Source organism: Leptodactylus fuscus, chromosome 2 (assembly GCF_031893055.1).
Source record: "Leptodactylus fuscus isolate aLepFus1 chromosome 2, aLepFus1.hap2, whole genome shotgun sequence".
In the NCBI taxonomy this organism is placed as follows: Eukaryota; Metazoa; Chordata; class Amphibia; order Anura; family Leptodactylidae; genus Leptodactylus; species Leptodactylus fuscus.
Window position 1 is genome coordinate 171,111,295 of NC_134266.1, and position 21,866 is coordinate 171,133,160.

Consider the following 21,866-nt stretch of genomic DNA (forward strand, 5'->3'; position numbering starts at 1 on the left):
AGCAGTCGACCAACCAGCTTTAAGCCCACAGACTTCACAAACATGCCCAATACTATTGGTAGTCCGGAAACAGGGAAACAAGGTCACGGAATCATCAGAAAGTGTGCCCTGGCAATCTGGGCAATTATATATTATTATTATTATTTTAAACTAAATAAATTAAAAGGTAAGCGAGGGGTTTTAGTTTAGGGGGTTAATTTTTATTTTTTCCCAGACATTCCCTTTAAGCATTAAGCATCTGGCTAAAGAGGTTATCCTAGGGTAAAATATGTACTAATTGTATGTCAATTTAGTGATTAACAATTTACCTCTGGTCATAAACTGATGCCATTTAATTTCACAAAATTTGGGGTGTATTCGGACAAGATGACAAGCTCTACTTGCGTGCCACTGTGTTTTTCCATCTTGCAGACACATACCCTCTTGAAAACTACTGGAATAGAAACTCTGAACTAGCAAACCCTTTACTAAAATAGAAGTAGTAAGTACTTGTAATCCAGAATACTGTATATATTAATAACTTTCCCACAGTCCTCTAAACCATAATCATAGAGGACCTGCTTATTCACACAAAGGGTGTGACTTGAGCTCTCAGCGGGGAATGAGGTTATGCACACATAGGTGTCCTAGTTCTGTATGCATTCAAACCCGTTCAGTAGAAATAAACAAAGCAAAGATATTATCACATGACTGGGATCACTGATCCCTAAACATATTGATTTAAAGCACACATGGTGACTGCAGGCTTGGGGACCTGAAAGTTCTGTCCATCTTTTTAAAGGGAATGTGTCACCAAAAAAAATTATCTATTCTTTTTAAGATGTATGTTCAACATGTTTAAGAATCTTTTTTTTGTTTTGTTTATTTTTATTAGTCCCCCTCGTTCCCAAGGAGGCTTGAACCAGCTTGTCTCAGACTGCAATACTATTGTATTACAGACTAGGAGTAAATCACTACATGCCGATTGAGGCCTGCCACAGGCCCATGTTAACCATATCGTAAATACATCTTAAAAAATCCTGGAGTTCTGACTCTGGCCACTAAACCAAATAATTTGCTGAGATGTCTAGCAGGACAGTGGTACACTGCCTCAGTTCTGCTTTTTCTTCCTTCACACTCACCTCTGCTACAGTACCTTTACATTCTCCCCCAAAACACAGCTCTGCTACTTCCATGTTCTACACATCCACAGTTCTGCTACACCCAGGTTTTCTCGCTACATACATACATGTACACACACCTCTGCTACGTTCTTGTTTTCGCCCTACAAGCAGTTCTGCGGCCTTCAATCACCCTTCAAACTCTGCTACCGTCGCACAAGCGTCTCTCCTGGTCACATGACTGTGACATCATGAAAGGTCCTTTTGCAGTGTCTGCAAAATGAAAGCAATTAGAAATGCTCTCAGTCTGCAGGTAAAATGCGGTGCTGACTGGTATACCATGGATCCAGTAGGTAGCGCTGCCACAAGTGACTATTAGTATGAGGCACCACTTGCTTTGTCCACATCAAACCAGGCACATTGGGTCTGCATACAAGAGGGACACAGTTAGACCATACATTGACCTCGCAGCACCCAATAATGCAGAGTCTCCCCAAGCCGAGACAGCACCACCTACTGGATCCACCACTCTAAACCACTCCATTCCAGTCTGCACTTCAGTATGGAGATCAAACTTCTCAAAATGGCTTGTGACCCCTATTCTACCAAATCACAATGTAAAAGGGCCATTTTGTGGCAACACATCTCCTTTAACACAAATTGTGGACCGACTACAGGCAAACCACTTCCTCTAGTTGGCTATTCCACCCAATCTCACAGCAATAAGCACAATTCAGCAGTCAACTGCAGTTAAAACATAGAAGGGTAAGTAAGGGATAAAAACTTCTTGACTGAACTCGCTCTACTATCGGACACCAAAAATGTATGAATAGGCAACAATACAGCTACAGCACCCACACCATAAGACTTCAGTCAATCTTTTCCAAGGGAAAAACTGTTAAAGTTGGAACATGTACCTAGATATCACATGGGCACTTCCAAACAGCCCAACAGAGCTGCCGAGCTTTCTCACATATCAACATAGCAATCCGCACCAAAGAGGACTCAGAAGTGGCAGACTGCACAACATGTCAATCCTGCACAGGTGAATAGCCTGGGGTACAAAGCCAAACAATGAGTGTGTGTGTTCCCTCTGCCAACATGAACTGTAGATACTTACTAACGGATGTTAACAGCCGCAAGTCACTGTTACTCGAAATGAGAGTCATGTTTTACAATTTTTTTAAAATTTATTTTCTGTTCTTTGCTACCACACCATTATCCTAAAAGTGCCATATTCCTGCAGTAGCAGTCATGGACATGTGTTTTGGCCAGGTATGTGGTTATAATGGAGAGAGGGCAACAAGCCACTGCCAGAGCCCCTTATCAGCAACTTCTCATGTGGGGGAGCAGATTCAACATGTCACATCCTTCTTCAGTCTGGAAATATGTATATGGAAGCCACCAGAGTAGGACAGTCAGCAGGTTCAGCTTACTTTTCTCATCCAAGGAGGTAAGCTGTAACCAGAGGAGTCTGCAAAATGCTTAGTTTTCGCTCCCCATTAAATATAGTTGCAAGGAAAGCCAAAAGTGTGCTCAGCAGACAGCCATTTGAAAATTTGTAGGGTTTAAGAGGATTTTCCAAAGCAGAAACTTATCCCTTATCCACAAGATAACTAAATTGCAGATTGGGGGGGGGGGGGGGTTTGACCACTAGAACCTCCACCAATTACAAGAAAGGGGGTATTGTTCCTGCCAACATGACCAGTGCTTCATCAAAAGGATGCATCCTCCGATCCATTGATTGTATTGGGGCAGCTGGAGATTGCTGAAATTGCCCTTGGCTACATCTGGTGTTTCCACTGAAGTCAATGGAACGCTGGTATGCCTTTATGATGAACATTACATCCAGAACCCCCCCCCCCCCTCCCCTCCAAATTGATTTTATATTTTTATAAAGATAACCTATCCACAGGAAAAGCCATCAGCATCTGAGTGCCAGAAGTTATAGCAGTGGACAGGGAGTGTGTGCGGCCTCTACTTATTCCGTGGATAAGTCATCAGCATGAAAAGCTGACTTGAGCTTGGAAAACCCCATTGAACGGTCTAGCTTTAGTAAAAATCATCCTAATATACATCTCAATGTTTTTGTCCAAGTAATTAAGTTAGTTTAACTATACATCTGCTCTTTTTTGGAAGAAAAAAAAAAAACCCTCTGTATGTAAACACAAGTAATGGTGTTATGCTCGAATACTTTGTGCCCCCATAAATAAAATTAAGCCTCTATTGTTAGGAGCCATCATATGTCAAATTAAATCATAACCTAACAAAAGTCTTTCATAGCGCAGAGTTAATTCATACAAATACATTTCTAACCATGACATTAATAATGTTCCAAGTGACAGTTTTCTTGGAATAAAGGAGATTTGTAAGACACGGGCATATTGCACTAATGAAAGTAACCTTAAATGAACAGGAAGAGAGCTAGCACCCGATTGGCCATACAAAATATCAAGTCTTCAATTATCACTCACCCACTAACGCTAGGTTCATACTAACATCGCCGAACACTACACTGCCCATTAACTATAAGAGGGTCCATCGGGCGTCTGTCATTTTAAAACTAAAACCAGCGGAAGAAAAAAAAAAAAACACTTTTCAAAAAGGAAAGATATCATCATTCATTATTGTTCATTGCACTTGCAGACCAGGCTCCTAAATAGAAGATACATTTACCTTTCTTACTAATTTTTCATGTGATGTACTCACCAGAAGTATCCAAATAAGTATTTGTTTCCTTTGCTTATACAGTATAGCACCAACATATTCCACAGCATTTCACATCATTTACTGTTCTCTAGTAGCGCTCAAGCTAAAATTCCCCATTTATATGGACCAAAGTACTTGGAGAAAACCCATCCAAACTTGTAAAGAACATACAAACTCCGTGCAGATGTTGCCTGTGGTCAGTTCAAACCAGGACCCAAACTTTGTAAGTCTACAGTGTTAACCACTGAACCAACATGCTGCCCAATTACAATAAAGGTGGACATGCTTATGGTAAGGCCTACGAAAGGTCAGCTGGGGGCAAAGAGAAACAAAAAAGGCTTTGATTTATATGATGAAAATATAAGTACACCGATTATTAGGATATGAATCACACATTACGTGTACGTAAGAAAATGCAATTAGGAAACTACTGAAAGACAAATTAAAGCACCAAGATTTGCCCCAAAGGCTTTCTCGTCATTTGATATTCGCCAGGAACAGACGTAAGGGTCAAAGAGGTTACAGATCTGAAGAGGAACATGAAACCTAAGAGCAACCAAGCTCAGGATTCATCTATTGAACAGGATTTTGTCGTCCAAAAAACAATCATATGATACGTCAACTTCAATATTCCCTGAACCTGAAGGGCTTCTTTAAATGGGGGGGGGGGGGGGACCTAAAAGTGACGACAGACAGAAGAGCAATATAAAAGCAGAAAAATTCACATAAAGAACGATTTACCACTATCTGGCGTCAAGGTGGTTTACTGCCTTGCAGTACCATCATTGGGGAACGTCATTATTAGCTAAGCACATACATGCAGGCTATTCCACAAGTATCTTTTGTATGTAAATTGCCTCAGTAGATTTTGAATAAGTCTGTTTTTATGCATATGCTAATTAGCTTCTCTGTGCACCCGGAAGCCTCACCCATTCTTTGTAGGTAGGAAACTTGCAAAAATCATCAGTGTATCAAATACTTATTTTCCAATAAAATGTGTCTCGGTATTGGTCTGAAAGTAGCCAACCCCTTTAAGACAGAAAAGCATGTTTGCCACTGATCACCAGCCAAAACAGAATTTCTAAAGCTAGGGTCACAGAACTTTTCTCTCTGCATTTCTCGGACGAAGACTGGCAGAGCCCATTATAGCCTATGGGGGTTGCATGGGTAACCGCTTTTTGAAGTGAAGTGGGTTTCTGTTTTTTGGGTCCGCAAGCAGAATAGGAGAACAGAAACCCGAACATAGGTGTGAACCTAGTATAAATGTCAAGAATATGGAAAATTAATTTCTTGAATGCTAAATTCTAGTGACGTGTTTTTTGTAAACAGACCTCTTTGTAAACAAAGAACAGAAGAGAAGCACATTACATATCACACTAAAGTAATAAGCATAGAAAACAATGGGATATATTGGTGCTAGCTTGGGTACATATCAATCCATGACCAGTGCCAACACGAACAAGGTGACAGTAAACACCCCTAAGACATGACCGCTCTTGGTTCGATTACTCAACAAATAACTGGTTTGGGCAGACGAACTAGAAGTTTCAATTACAGTTGTATGTGTGAAGGGCATATGTCTCAACAGGACTAATTCAGAGATGGCTATTACATTGTAATTACATAAAGATAGAAAATCTAAGGGCTCGTTCACATCAGCGTTCTCCTCTCCGTAGTTCAGGTTTCCGTTTCCTGCCTAAAACAGAGGCAGGAGACGGAAACCTGCAGGAGACTCTCTCACCCATTCATTTGAATGGGTGAGAAAGATGTCCGGCCGTGAGCGGCAGTGAGCGTTTTGCGCTCTCCGCCGCGAAACCGGGTTTTTTAATCCGAACACAGAGTCTGACATGCAGTACTCTGTGTCTGGATTAAAAAATCCGGTTTCGCGGCGGAGAGCATAAAACGCTCACCGCCGCTCACGGCCGGACCCGGTCTGAGCTTTCCATCTTCTGGCATGCAGAAGACTGAAAGCTCAGAACGGAGAGGTGAACGCTAGTGTGAACCTAGCATCACCCAGATTTAGTCAAAAATTGAGGTTGATCATCCCCCCAAAGCAATGTACATGGCTACTTTTACCCAAACAACTGTAGCAATAGATTTTCCACTTCAGTGGCTGGGTTCACACTAGCATCGGTGTCCAACAGCTAATGTCCGTGCAAGATTTTAGCAATGGACACTAGCTGTGTCCGCTTACACTTTCCATTATTTTAAATGGGATATTATTTTGTGTCCTTAAGTGTCCGTTTACAACCATGTCCGATTTTTCAAGCAGAAAGCAAAATCCTACATGTAGTGTCCGTTGCTAAAATCTTGCGCGGACATTAGCTACAGACACCGAAGCTAGTGTGAACTCAGCCTTATGCTAGGTTCACACCTGCGTTCGGGTTTTCGTTCATGGGGTCCACTTGCAGAAATATAATCAGTTTAAAAAAGCAGTTACCCACAGAGCCCATATATCTGTGTTGGCGAGCCTATGGAACACGTGCCAGAGAGGGTGCACAGAGCCCTCTCTGTTGGAACATCACCTATATTGTTCACTAACGCGGAATTCGGTACAGGATTCCCTGCTATTGAGCAATCGTTGGTGCACATACGGCTGAAAGCTGTCAGTGTAGGCCGTTTTCCTACACGGACTGAAGATTGTGATCTCCACCCCAACACAGGCACAATGACCTAAGTCATCAGCGCTTGCAGTCAGAAGGAGGACGGCGCCTGGCTACTCTTCGTGGGGCTCCAAATAAGTATAATACTTTGTGTGGGGTGTGTGTGGAGGGGGGGGGGTACTGTGAAGCATAGAATACTGTGTGGGAGGGGTCCCACTGTGGAGCATATGATATTGAGTGGGGGCCACTGTGGGTTGCATTGGGGCCACTGTGTCGCAGATTGTACTGTGTGGAGGCCCCTTCACTATTTATATCACACAGTATCTGTTTTATAGCAGACATGATATTAGTACAGGCTGTAATAACATTGCACGGTCACTATAAAACAGATCCTGTGCAATGTAAATAGTGAACATTAATTGTTCAAAAGTACCAAATGCAGAGACCTTTACCTTTCAGTACAAAGTTGTTTGTATCATTGAAAGCTCGGTAAAGCCCCATTCACACGAATGTATTTTGCGGGCCTGTAATTGTCCGCACAGTATTAAGGTTAAATTGCAGTGTTGCCACTTTGCGAAAATTTAGTGGGTTTTGGATTACAGATTGGGCAGTGTCTATTAAAAGGGTCACCATCACTGCCATAAAACTAATGTTTATATGGACTTTCATGGATTTTAACTTCTCCTGTTTCTAATAAGGAAAATACAGGAAGCAAAGTAACCCAACATATAGAGAGAGCGATAGAGATTTGTTTTTCTGCTTTGCCAGACAGTTTTTCTATTTTTTGGAATTTGAACTGTGTGTTTATTTTTGTCTGAAAATGTGTTTTATTTAGGTATTCAGAGTATTCTTCATGGGACTGATTTTTTTGTGTGAAACTATAGCATCTAGGGCATACATTAATTTCATGGACATTGGGTGAACAGCAGCAAGCAAAATGACGACCAATACAATGACCCACATTACCCAAGACGGTGGTTTTTTTTTTTTTTTATACCAGTCTAAGTAAAAGGTAGAGTAAGTGTAAGTTCACACGGGTTTTTTGGTCCTGAACCTGAGGTGTAGGCCACCTCAGGTTCCAGACCAAAATACGAGTAGCTGTGACTGAATACCGATGCACTGCATTCTGCTCCGAATTAGGCCCAAATGAATGGGCCTAGTCAGGAGGGAGTGTCTTCAGGCGGATGTCGCAAGGCGAATCCGCCTGAAAGAATGAGCATCTTGCTTCTTTTTCCGGGAGCCGGAACAAACAGCTCCCAGAAAAAAAGAACTGACCGGCTCCCATTGATTTCAATGGGAGCAATATTTTTGGTAAGGATTTTGAGGCGGTTATGGCACCTAATAAAAGGTGCACATCTCAACTCCGATGCACTTGCACCCGTCTACCAATCAGGACAAACAATGTATACCTGTTCAAAGGTCTTTGCATAAGGCCTGCATGGAAAATCCACAGCAAATACAGATTGGTCTTATACACATTTCACAGATATTTACTGTACTGTATTTATCAATTATTTCTTATTACTTGTATTATATATCTTGTAGCTAGCCATCACTCTGCGATGGAGCTCACAATTACATTTCACCTATCTAAGCAGATTCCATGCGTTGGAGAAATCAGGGAAAGATGCTGTACACCAGTGGTCCCCAACCTTTTTTCCACCATGGACCAGTTTCAGCAAGACAATTTTTCTATGGCCTGGTGGGGGCGGGAAGGGGTATGGTTGGGGGCATGGGGGTGTAGATTAGAATCATGTACATATGAAAACACAAGAGAACGTGCAAACTGACGGACACTGCAGGTTATGAAGATGGATACTGATGACGGATATCACTCCTACTAATGCTGCTATTATCTTCACTACAGCTACATAACACGTCACAGGGACAAGTGACATGTAATGTAGTTGCCCAAAGTTTGGTAGGTGAGTTCAGGGTGGAGCCAAGACCTGCTGCATGGCCTGCATAGTAGTAGAATCCCGGACATACAGCGGGTCCCGGCTCAACTCCACACTTTGCTCACCTTGTCCCGATGAGCAACAAGCAAGCGTCAGTGTTGTGGCCCTTGCTCAACCCCGGGCACTCGCCGGCTCCACAGCAGCTGCTGACTCCTCGTCGCCAGTACGTGGACCGCTGCAACATGCCCCACGGTCCGGTACTGGTCCGCGGACCGGCGGTTGGGAACCCCTGCTGTACACCATGTAGATGCAGAATTCGTGTGATGGACTCTGCTACAAAAAAAATCTGCTTCCTATTCACGTCAATGGGAATCAGGCAATTCTTCTACTTAAAACAAGGTAATTGACAGACAAGAGCTACCATATGGCACATTTCTTCATACAGTTACCTATATGTCTTTAATGGTACAATATAAAAGCATACAGATATTAATAAGGTAATTGTTGGCATCAGTTTACCTGGGAGAACTAGTTATATATCAAACTTTCAGCCAATCAACATAAACTGAGTATACGGTCTGATATCATTTCACAGATTTTTTTTTTTTTTTTTTTTACAACATGTATGCCCCAGATACTAAAGAGTTTCACAGAAAAATAAACCAGGCCTATGAAGAATACTCTGAAGTATATGAAATAAAAACACTTTCACAAAAATCTAAATACAATATAAAAAAAAAAAATATATATATATGTATATATATATATATATGTTGAAATTCTAAAAAAAATATTTAAAAAAATGGAAAAACAGGAAAACAGAAAATCAAACCTGTATCTATCTATATATAGGTATCTCTATATGTTAGGTTACTTTGCTTCTGGGATTTTCCTCATTAGAAACAGGAGTAGATAAAATCCTGCATATTTTCAGTTAACATATTCCTTGAGTCATTATTAGTCACTTGTCATTAAAGGGATTCTTCCATCATTGTCAAGATGCTCTCTATAACATAATGCAGTGGGTCCTAATGAAGGCGTTGAGCTCTCATTATAGTACTTCATGGACTAACTAGTTGAGGGTTGGGACAAGTTATCTACTGCAACTTACTGTGTCACACAAGTGCTGCAGCCACGATGGTCATACTCGGAGGTGCCATTAGAATATCGCACAATACCACACAAACGCATTTGCCATAAGCATTGCCAATAACAGCCCCGTAACAGGTTTCGAAGGCAAGATTCACTAAGGCTGCATTCACACTAGCGTTCGGTGACCGTTCAGACTCAGCACCGCATTTTGCTTAAAATATGCGGAGTGAAAAGTCCAGCAAGCAGGACTTCTCTCAGTAGATTTCAGTCAGAAACCCAGTGGACCCCATTATAGTCTATGGGGTCTGCGGCTTACCGCTTTTTAAGTGGATCGTTTCCATTATTCTGGTCCACATGCGGACCCCAAGAATACAAACCCAAGTGCTAATGTGAACCTAACGTAACATTAAGCTTGCTCCCCATATTGTTCCTTAAAATTGGAAACTGAACGGGTGCTATTACACAGCAGCTTTTTACTCACTTTAACACATGTATTTTCTGAATCCACACAGAATTATGCATCTTTGATCTGTGTCGGTGTTGGATAAAGAGCACATGAGTAAAAAAAAAAAAAAACAGCCCTGTTAAAGGGCCACATAACACCGTCAGTAATGTGAAAAATGATGGTTAGTAAAGAGACTCAATGAAAAGAATGCCATATTCCTTGAAAGTTCCCACTGAAGCCTTGAATCAGCCAGCTGAGACAACAAGCTCAAAAGACACAGCATGACTTTTTTTTGTTACCAGCTCCCTCAGAGTAATAAATATGACATGTAAGCAAGGGCAGAGTGTTTACCAGGTGCCTGTCATAGGAACATGCAATAAATCCAGGCACCTTCACACCCCTGGCGCTAACAGTCAAGACAATTAAATGAATGGTTGCTTTACTTTCAGAACAAATTGCACACCATGGACACCCCGTCCTCCAAATAGGAGCTGCAATTCACCGGGAAATCTTCTGTAATTTGCGAGAATAATGTTCACCATGTTTGGGGAAACAGATTTCTAGATATTCTTGGTGGTGCAGGGCAGTATAGAGAGGTACAAAGCATTTTTATATCCTCTGTTCATTTCTGTTAATCTTATCTAAGAAATCTGAACAGATGCTTTGGGTAGTGCAAACAGACACTAGATACTATACATTTCATATTACTATGGCAGGGTCAGGCCCACTGCCATTATAAAAGTAACAGATGTTTCTCAGTCTCCTTTATACTGACCCAGTGACCTTAAGTAGCCAGAGAAGTGCTCAGCAACCATTAAGATCTCTTACAGAAGTTCTGTAAACTACTTGTCCACCTGACAAGTATATTTTAGTAAATGCTTCTGCTTAATATGCCTCATAATATAACAATTGTTGTTCATCTCTCTTAGTAATATCTGAATAAATTGACAAATCGGGTTTTACATTGCCCAGTCAGTGCCGATTCTGAAGGGGCAAAGGTAACATCCAGTTATCAGTTTATTCATGAATACGCAGTCTGGGGGCAAGTAGCAGTTTTGAAACTTAATCCAGGTGAACAAAAGCACCAGGAATATTGAAAGCCAAGATACCAAAATTGCACCGAGACATACGAGAGGCCCCTTTACACATTAAATAGTTTATACCAGCAAGAATACTTCTCCTTTATCCATAGGGCAAATAGCTGATTGGTGGGGGTCTGACTACTCAGACCAGAGGTTTTCTCCAGTCATCATGAATTCAGCCTGACCCCAGTCAGATTAACGTAGGATGTAACATAGTTGACAGACAAATCTCTTGCTACCATTCATTTCAATAGGAGGGCCAGTGATAGTTGAAGTACAATATTCCACTATTGTTGGGGCTCCCACTGAAATGAAAAGGACAGTCACCCAAGATACATGCGTATATTCAGCCTGGCTGCAGTCGGGCTGATCACACAAGAGGGGAAAACACCCCCGTTCTCAGGATCAATGATGGTCTTAGTAGTCGGGCTCCCACTTATTAACTACCTATCCTATGGATAGAAGATAAATATTCTTGAGGGCATAAACAAAAATATGAAATCTATATTATTACATGTGGCAAGATGCTTTATTGCCAATCTATTGCCAATCTGCAGCACCGCATAAACTGCAGTCCGACTCTCTTAATCTTACAGAATACTTTGTATGGACCGGAGATCAGTCTCTCTATACATTCCTATTAGAATCACACTTGGCTTTTCAGAGAAGCTCACAGAGAACAATAAAGCCACCAGCATAGCCATTAAAGCCAGCACTATACACCTCATGTCATTTCCAAATGGACCAAACACACAAAAAAAGGGTTTCTTCAAGACACTCCTGACCATTGTCTACTATGGATATGACACAGGTGCATTATGTTGGGCTGACTTGTCAGTCACAATTGTATCAACATCTAATGAAATCTGGAGCAGACGTACATCAGATCAGAGCTGACAATTAGACACATTTACATTCTAAAGAAAGGCATTTTCCCCACAACTCCTGAGCCTTCTCCACTACATAAGCAATAAATGTGTGGTTTTCAGTAAGACTATTGAGCGCACAGACAATGTCAGCGAGCAGACAGCAGTGTAGGAGGTTGATGTTCTGACGGTTACTCCAGGTTTTGTTTTCATTCACTCAGATACAATTGAAGAGGAAGCTGTAGTCTTCCTGAACAAGTTCAGACATGTCAAAACCAAGAAAGCCAGGAGATTTAAGCTTCATACCCATGTCATAATTGTTGACAAGTATAGCATACACCATCACAGTACTATCACAGAGATAAGACAAAATGACCAGAAGAACACAGCTATAGGGATTGAGACACAGATGGCAAACCTGTAACATAAGACCAAAGCAGGGGAGCGCTTTCTAGAAGTCATGCAGAAACTTGCAACTGCCCAGAATGTCTAAAGAAGTATTCCCAAGAGGAACTGGCAGCAGATGACAAGGCTCCTATCTAATAAACACAGACATACTGTATGAGGCGCACGACCTGGAATGTGCAGCTCGCCTTCACACTTCCATACAGAATGACAGACGGGCAGAAAGCAAAAAGCTGAAATCTGAAAATTACATTGTGGTAAACAGAGACAAAGTGCTCACCCCTGCTTAATTTAGATAAAACTCCTCTCTATGGAAACCAGAAGAAAAAGAAATTATGTCTACACTACCATGCTTAGACAAAAACATCCAAACCATAAAGCTCATTGTAGATATCAATGCTTCGCTTTTTCATCTTAAAGAATAAAAGATTGTTAGTCATGACTGTGATATGCCATTACTTGCTGATCATGAGGATCTTATCACTGGGATTGGAGTGGAAAGATACCTGCTAGAAAATGTCTCCCAACTCTCTCAATGGAAGATGTCAGGGATAAAAGAATTGGAAATGCAGGAGTATAACATACTCCTGTAGTCAAAAGGATTGGGTAAGGGTTTGTTCATACAGAGGATTTTGCAGGCGCCTACAAAAAAATCCGCCAACAAAAATGTCTCCCCCCATTCATTTCAATGGGAGTCCCTCGCTTTTTGTTGCCCCTATCGGGTAAAAAAACAAAAAAAACAAAGGGCCCTGTACAATCCTACCGCAGATTCCGTGGCTGAGTAAGCCATGGCGTCCACGGCTCGAGACTCACTCCTGATTAGGTCCATTCATTTGTCCCTAATCAAGAGCAGGATGCCGCGTCAGGATGCCAATGCACCTCAATGGCATCCCATTGCGGCTAGCTGAGCAGGAAAGTCACACGGCAGAAAAAGTTTTCGCCGTGTGAACTTACTCTTAGGCCACCGCCAGAGGTATCTGGCAAGAGCATATTTTTACCTCCTCACTGAAAAGCACACAGACACTCGGCCAGAACAAGCTTGCATGGTTATGATGGACTCAGGAAAGATCCTGCAGATGTTGGCTAAACAAGCGAAAAAGTAGACAACTGTGAACGTACCATAGTTTTAGTCATTTTCTTTTTCTTCAGAGTCTCTCGCAGCTCTCCCAATATGATAAATTCCAATCTAAATATATTACTCAAGAATGCAAAAGAACAAAGAATCTTCAAATTACATTTATAATTTTTTTTGTTCTTTAGGCCAGCAACATAACATATAACTAAAGTGGCCTATCAATATAGGACTGGGCGATTATGAGCCATATACAAAGCAAGATTAATCACACATTTTACCTCGATTACAATTAATACCAAAACCACACCCCTTTTACAGTATGAGAAAGTTAGGCGAATTGCACAAATTTCGTACTGCAAGGTTGGCCCAGACCAAAACTGCTATTACATTGTGGAATCTCTTCAAACCCCAGAGTATAATGAGCGGAGGCCCATGGAAGGTTAGAAAACATTAAAAAAAAAAAAAAAAAAAAAAAAAAAAAAAGTGTGACGCTGGGTTCACACCTGCGTTCATGTCTCCGTTCTATGGTTTCCGTCTTCTGCATGGCAGAAGACGGAAACCATAGACCGGGTCCGGCCGTGCGCGGCGGTGAGCGTTTTAGGCTCTCCGCCACGAAACCGGATTTTTTTTATCCGGACACAGAGTAGTGAATGTCCGACTCTGTGTCCGGATTATAAAACCCGGTTTTGCGGCGGAGAGCGCAAAACGCTCACCGCCGCTCACGGCTGGACAGCTTTCTCACCCATTCAAATGAATGGGTGAAAAAGTCTCCTAAAGGCTTCCGTCTCCTGCATCTGTTTTAGGCAGGAAACGGAAACCTGCAGTACGGAGAGGGCGACGCAGATGTGAACGAGCCCTTACTCACCTCTCCTGGGCTGTGACACAATCCCTGCTGTCTTCTGCGCTTCTGCCTGGCGTCAGGAATGACTGAAACCTGTGATTGGGCCTCAGTGGTCACATGGGTCATGCAGCATCGTGCATGATGCTTGTGACTTTGCGTCACAATGCCATGTGACGCACTAAGGCCCAATCATAGACCTTATGGACCATGACATTCAGGCAGAAGTGCCACATGAGAGGCGAGTTACTTTTTTCTTTTTTTTAAAAAATTATATTTGATCATCTCCCCTGAGCCTCTACTTATTATAGAAGACCCCAGATTATTACAATATCAGATCTGTTTTGTATGCGTTAGAACCTACCAAATATTGTAGTTATCAGCTGTGTACAAAACCAGTTATCCTATTTGATATTCAGTTTTGGTTATTTTTCGATTATTACCACGCCCTACATATCAATATCATTCTACTACTCTGTTAAAGGAGTTATCCAGCTTCCAAAGATTATCTGCAGATACATCCACAACAGTGCTAAATACTCACCGTTTACTTGTGCAGCCTTTTATGGCTTTATTTTACCATCGACTCCTAAGCACTGTTATTTACAAGCAGAGACTCCATGAAGAAACTACATTTACCAAAATGCTTTTGCCTACTCTCACTCTGCGTTTACTGCTCATGGTGGGGATTGGGGAAGGGAAGTGAGCTTGCAAAAGAAACATCACAGCAGCATGTGACCTCAGATGTGGGAGTGATTTATTACCTGTGATTTCACCGCAAGGGAGAGAGGAGAAGACAAGGGTATACAGAAAGTAATGAATCATGGGAAATATTATTTGTTCACAGGTTCACTGCATGTAAATAACACTGATACAAGGAGTCTCAAGTAAAATAAGCCAAGCAAAGGCTGCACAATGGAACATTGAATATTTAGCAATGTAGTGGATGTATTTGCAGATAATTTTTGGAATATGGATAACCCCTTTAATGTTATAGTAGCCATGAAAAGTCATCACAGTAAAAGTATGCAACATGTTCCAGTCTCCAGATTCTAGTCGCCAAGCAGCTCTGTTAGCTATAATGTATGCCAAAGTAAGATATTTTTAACCATTTTGCCGTTTACATGTCACACCTTAGAAAATACTAAAGCTTTGCCATTTTCACTGAATTATTTTTTTCTCAGTACATGCAACACCTCCAAGAAAATAGACGTTGAGCTACCAAATAAACTGAAAGGGAGTATACCACCTCCGCCAAGCATATTCACTGTCACTAAAGTGTTATAGAGCAACTTACAGTGATAAACAGCAAACCTTTGTTATGTATGTCGCTTTTGTGGATTTGGGAAAAAACAAGTTTGAAGCATTATGCAAATGAGGCATTTGGTGCACTGGGGGCATACTTCACCTCCTGGAGCACTGCTCTTTCCACTCTGACACCTCCCCTCTGCTAGCAGCGGGAGTTGATCCTCTCATTGCTATGACTTCTTCCATCCTACACAGTAAAATTTGATCTGGTGGTCCAGGATCTGAAGGCATAACCTGGTGAGCCAACTGCCTCATTCAGAGAAAGAACTTTGACGTGATATGCTCTCTGTAACAAAGTTGTGGCAGCTGAAAACTTTAAGACTCTATGTAAGAGTATACATGATAAGGCCAGTGCTCCATGGGTCAGAAACGCCGCGGGAAAAATCGCGTTGTTTTACAGTAACTGCAAAGTGGCTAAGATTCTTACGAATTCCATGCCCACTTTGCAGTAAAAATCGCGGAGTGTTTTGGAAAACTGGTGCGGTTTTGGAAATCGCAGCATGTCAACTATATCTACAGAAACGCCAGCGGTTTCCCCATAGATATAAGTGAATCAAAGTCCGAAGTGGAAAACGCTGCAAACTATCTGTTTAAAGCGCTGCAGGAAGAACCGCGATGCGTTGCCACAGTGGGTTTTCCTGCAGCGCTTTATAGCTGCAAGTCGACCCATGGGACCTTAGCCTTAAACATATTTTTCCTGGGCTAACTAGGACTGAGACAGCCATAAGAAGTTATTACCTAGTCACTGAATTTAGGAGACAGACAGATGTCTTTACAGAACATGACAGTCTGGACAAAGCAGTAGGTTAAAGGGCCTCTATCGTTGGGAAGTGTCATTTTTAGCTAAGCACATATTTGTATCGACTTCAATGGGATCCGCTAGCTTTTTTTTCTGCTAGCGGAAAAAAAAAAAAGCTAGCGGAACCCATTGAAGTCAATCGAGGTTTTTTTTTTTCAGCTTGGAAAATTCAGCGCCAGATACAGCACCACTTTCCTTCATGCGAATGGAGTTCTTTGAAAGACTGGAGGAGCCTGCAAGATCCCTACTTCCTTTCATTACTGATACAGGCTTCATTTTCAAGAACACCTGTGTCTCATGAGCCGCTCCCCACAGGATTTGTTTATACACTCAGGTTTTCAGTTGCAGTTTTTGAAGCCAAAACAAAGTATGGATCATAAATGTATTTGGTTGATGCTGTTTCAGCTGCAAGTCAAGACTCCCCTGGACAATCTCTTGATCAAATGAAACCTCTCAAACAAAGATCAGTTTGTCCCACCTCTGCATAAAGCTATATTAATAGATATTCTCATACATATCACCAAGAAGAGGAAATACATTTTAAATAGTCCAAATATTGTCCATATAAACACGTTTATAGTAGAAACTCCAACTATTACATATTGTAAAATTAAAGGGGAATACAAAAAAAAAACAAAAAACATTTATATCATATCCACAGGGACCCTCATCCCATTCACTTCTTTGGTTTTAGCGATACTGAAGTAAGCCTGGACAGAGATATTCCATAAATATCTATCCCATTAAACCCCCTTAAGCTGGAGAAACCAACAAACTCAGACAATATGGCAGACTATACAGAGTAGATGTGTAAAAGCACCCCTCACTTGCAATGCACTGGAGTTACGGTGCTGGGTTGTTTTGGGGGGGGGGGTTTTAGAGGACCTTTCACCACCTTCACCAACACTATCTCTTAGTATCCTTCCATAGGAGCCTCTATACAGATTTCAGTGCAGTGTTGGACCAGATTTACTAATAGTTAGACAGTGTAAACTTACAGGCAGTCTGAAAATATACCAGATTTATCTCAATGGCTGCTGTTGGATAATAAATTTGATGCATTTTACCACTGTCTAGTCTAGGTTTAGATCACCTTTTAGTGGGCTTACTTCAAGCCAGAATTTTATGACAATTTTGGAACAGTCTTGGTGCATTTAGATACATTTAAGCCATACCCGAATGTTGTAGGAAGTTGAAAAATTTTTGCTTAAAGTGCTGTAGATGTGTTACATTTACGCCAGAATCTAGTTAGAACCACAATAGTAAATCTTGGTCATTGATCTCAAAGTGGCTATTCACATATCTATAGTTTGAATATTTTAACAGACCATCAATAAAATAGGAAATGTCTTATGTCTGGCTTTTTTTGACAGTTGCACAGCCCAGTAGAAGTCAATGGATACGTTTCCAGCCACTATCAGAACAGATTTGTATTGTTAAAAAAAAGTCAGTTTCCTGGATTTAAAAAAAAAAAAATCGTCATATTTTAATGGGCTGCTACTGTGAGGACAAATGGATACAGATGTGTAATAGCACCCTGAAACTGAAGTCACAGAAAAACTGCAGGTTTTTGTTGCATATTTTGCTGGGGTTTTTTTTTTTTGAGCCAACACCAGAGAAGATTCATTAGGAGAGAAAAGTAAAAGTGATCACTCATGGCTTTTGACTAGCATATAATAACAATGCATAGTAATGTGCGCTAGCCATTACTGCAATTAAAAACGGATATAAAAGAACGGCCTAAGGTTTACACTGGGTTTATAAAGTGCATACATGAGGTAAAAAAAATACTGTGTAAACCTAGAGTTAATTGCAACAAACATTAAAGAGCCTTTTTATCGCCTCTACCAACGCCAGTTCTTAGAACAGTGGTTCTTAACCTTGTTTGAGGTACCGAACCCACCAGTTTCATATGCACATTCACCAAACCCTTCTTTAGTGATAAATCAAATATGATTTTTTTCCAAATTCAAGACATAGGTATATTTTTTTTACTGGTGCACAAAATTAACCGTGCATATGGCCTAGGGTTCGATTGAACCCTGGTTAAGAACCACTGTCTTCGAATCTGTTAATAGGAACATATCCACTGAGTCCAGCACAGTTGGATCCTTTTCTCTCGCCTCTACCATTTCCAAGCAGTAAGTGCTGCTAGTTTTGGGGCCCAGATATGCTACTCAAGCTCTGTACTATCAGGTGAGAAGTGTCATGTGGGAGCAAGCAAGGGGGTATCATTCAGACTCACGCCTTTCATTCTCCTACCTGAGACTACATAGCACATCAGGCACCAAAAGTGGCAGTTCTCACTGCTCAGAAACAGTGAGGGCTATACAAACAATTCTAACCCTGCTGGAATCAGTGGAGCTGCAGCAAGCTTGACATGGCAGAGGTGGTTAAAGGTCCTCTCTAATCTATATACAGTTGATCACTCAACCACTTCTGGACAGCCCATTGGGTTTTTACGCTGGGATAGTGGTACCGGAACAAAACCATGCAGCTGCAGAAAGGAGAACCAGCTGTTACTACAGCCGGAGCTCCCCTAGAGAAGGAGAATGAGCACTGTATACACAAATGCCAATAATACATCCCCATTACAGGTTCTAGCCCCACCCCCGACGATACAATACTAAATAAAAATTTCCACAACAGAGAGGAAAAACTAGTTTAAAAAGTTTTTTTTTTTTTTAGTAGTACTTTGTTTTTCACTTAATCAAGCAAGCTATACCAACTATGAAAAGTGGCTTTAGGCTTACACGCTACATTAAGACATGAAAATATTGTAAATCTATCAGACTGTTCACACTAAGCCCCATCTACTATTGGTGGTGTAAGTGGCACAATAAAAAAATAAATAAACACCAGAAAACTAGAACAACTCATAAATCCCCTACGTGTCTTTAAACAATTCTCCATGAAAAAAAAACAGGCTGATTATTAGACAAAATATTACAGCTTAAAACAAGTTTTATTTTTAGTTGCAGTGTAACTGGTATAGAGGCACAATTTGTAAGATGGCAGCATGGAAATAGCAGATTTGTTTTTTGTATTTATTTTTACTAGACCACATGATATATCATTTCTGGCTACCATTTTCAAGTCTTCACTACTGTAAACCAGCTATCATCTGTCCAGGGAACAAATAACCACAATCTGCTACAATGTAGAAACTTTACTGTAACAGGGCATACAGGGAGTGGCCTATACAATGTATCAATAGACAACCCTGGAGTTTTCCTTCATACAATCTGCATTACATACATAGTATACGGTACAGAGATAGCCACAGGTCTGTGTATTACAAACATTGCATTCAGCTTATCCCATTTCCAGCAAAATGACTTCTTATCATCCATGTCTGATCACTGTCTATTAGTCACATCTGTAGAACTCTGCTCAGTCATGCAACCCCAGGAGATGCTCCCTCCATTTACTGTAAATACATTGCTGTCTACACTGCCTTCCCTGAAGCTCCATGAGGCAACGCATCATGGAGGCCAACTTCCTACTCAACACATGGCTATAAAGGCCACATGAGAATGGGCAGTACCTAAGGACCTTACCATCTACCCCTATACACACTTACAGCACAGTATCATATAATGCTTTTCAATAGATTTGCTTCATCTTTTGCTGCCATTCAGTACATTAGAAGTTTTAGCAAAATCTGTGCCATTCCCTACAAAAATATCAGGCCTACGGAACATTTCCTTTGAAGACCACGCCCACTTTCAATATACTATTGCTAAAATGTTGCACGTCATTGTTTTAGTGATGCAAAAAAACACCATAAGGAGTACCCTTCAGAGGTCACAAAGTAGAAGTCATCGAAGGATAAACTTGAAAAATAAATAAATGAAGAGAAGATAGAAGGTTTCTATATGGGCTCCAACGTCAATATACATATACTCCATGTATCTGAAGCGCTATATGTATTATATAGCACTATATGAGTGCATAGTCAGAAAACATAAGGTTACGCTCCCTGAGGGGAACTGACCCACCTAAACCAGTTTTGAATTGTGATGCACCTTTGACACATGACCCTTTCCATATCCCTTGTTCTACACCGTGACCGCCACTTCTTACGAAAGTGGGTGTAGAGGGATGGAGAGAGGGGTGGGAACATCTCAGACCGCCGTTTATTATACCCCAGGCCAGAACTGTTGTGGCCTCACACCTGTCAGGGCCTTTATTAAGAAAGGACAGTTGTAATAAGTATATACTAGGCGTGTGTGCAGACTGCATTATGTTTCCTTATATTGCATGGCCACTATATTCTACCTATTACACATGCACACACAGTAATACATATACACCATGCCCATAACCCTTATACATATGAATAACCATTATATAATCCAGTACACACCTTATATACTTGCCCATAGGTGCCATTTCCCACCACTTCCACCAGTTCAAAGATCCCAGCCGGATCCTGAAAGAAAGCAGAGCACAGGAGGCATTATGTGAGGTAATGTGGGCATGCAGGCAGGGGATGGATGCAGCTGTTGCGCCCTAATTTCTTTATTTCACCACTTGAGGCACATGCCAATACATGCTAACAAAGGAAGCCAGTGTGACTGTGCCACCAGCCGCCCAATGCCCGGGCACATCCTCCCCAAAACTAAGGCATTGCAGGAAACAAACAACTGCCCCCCATCGGCCTCCACCTACATGCTAGAGAGGGGCCCAGCCCTGCCTCCATCATATGGGTGGGGGGCTGCTGATGCAGCTGCCGGGGCTTCTTCCATCACAGTGAAACTGCACAAATCCCGGCCGTACATGGAGCGCACGACAAGCACAGGGCTGGCAGAGGCCGCTCCACGCCTTTCTATTGTGTAGAGCCCTCACACACTCACCCTCAAGGAGGAGAGGTCTATATCCACCAGACTCTTGGCAGGCGAGTCGTTGGCCATGGTCGCCCCTTTTTTGTGTAATATCCCCGGCAGAGGCTGTGCCCTCCTCCCCGCCCTGGATCCAGACACAGCAGGGCGAGATCCTCTCCTCCCTCACGTTCTCCTTGCAGGGCTCCGACTCCTCATTGGGGTGCAGCGGCGCCTGGTCTCCGGTGTGCCCCCTCTCTCTGACCGTCTCTCGTGTGCCCTGGCTGCAGGATGGCGATCTTACACCATGTTGAGGTGGCAGCTCCCAGCACAGTGATCCGGGCTCGTCTCTCTTTCCTTCCCTCCCCTCCCCTCCCTCTTTTCTTCCTTTCTTCCTCCCCTCGGACACACAGACATGCAAAGAGGAGACAGAGGGAGGGGGTGGGGAAGAGAAAATCCTCAACCAGCACAGCTACTGGAGCCGGCAGCGCCAATCCTGGCACCCTAACATCTCCTCTCCTCCTCCTCCTCTACCCACCCAACTCTACCATCATGGGCTGCCACAGGGCACTCGCCGGGTGCCGACATCCCCCGACTTGTGTACATTGTAGTCCGTCTTTATGCCCTGTCACACCCATTATACAAGGAGTTTTCTGCCATTAGGGATGCATGTGTCATCTGTGCTATTGAAACCAATGGGGAACTGAACGAGACACAATAAGAAGGACATTTTTGTGGCTAGAGGTGGCATCACAACATGTATACCATAATAGCCCTGCTAAAAAGTTGTGCCAGCTCTATAAAGTGGTGCAATGGAGTCCTA

General features: G+C 42.0%; 1 protein-coding gene across 4 annotated transcripts in view; it reads right to left on the reverse strand.

Moving 5' to 3' along the window:
- The window catches only part of MAP4K4 (mitogen-activated protein kinase kinase kinase kinase 4), a 121,346-nt gene extending 99,860 nt beyond the window's left edge, over positions 1 to 21,486 (reverse strand). For 3 of the 4 annotated variants that reach the window (XM_075265156.1, XM_075265153.1, XM_075265155.1), the window contains exons 1-2: positions 21,080 to 21,485; positions 20,590 to 20,655 (exon numbers count right to left, since the gene is read on the reverse strand). In XM_075265156.1, the coding sequence (XP_075121257.1) occupies positions 20,590 to 20,655; positions 21,080 to 21,136 (123 nt within the window). In that variant the 5' untranslated portion in view covers positions 21,137 to 21,485. Of the gene's footprint in view, positions 1 to 20,589; positions 20,656 to 21,079 lie in introns of all 4 variants that reach the window. The other variant, XM_075265154.1, reaches the window with a different exon arrangement.
- Positions 21,487 to 21,866: the final 380 nt, after the last annotated feature.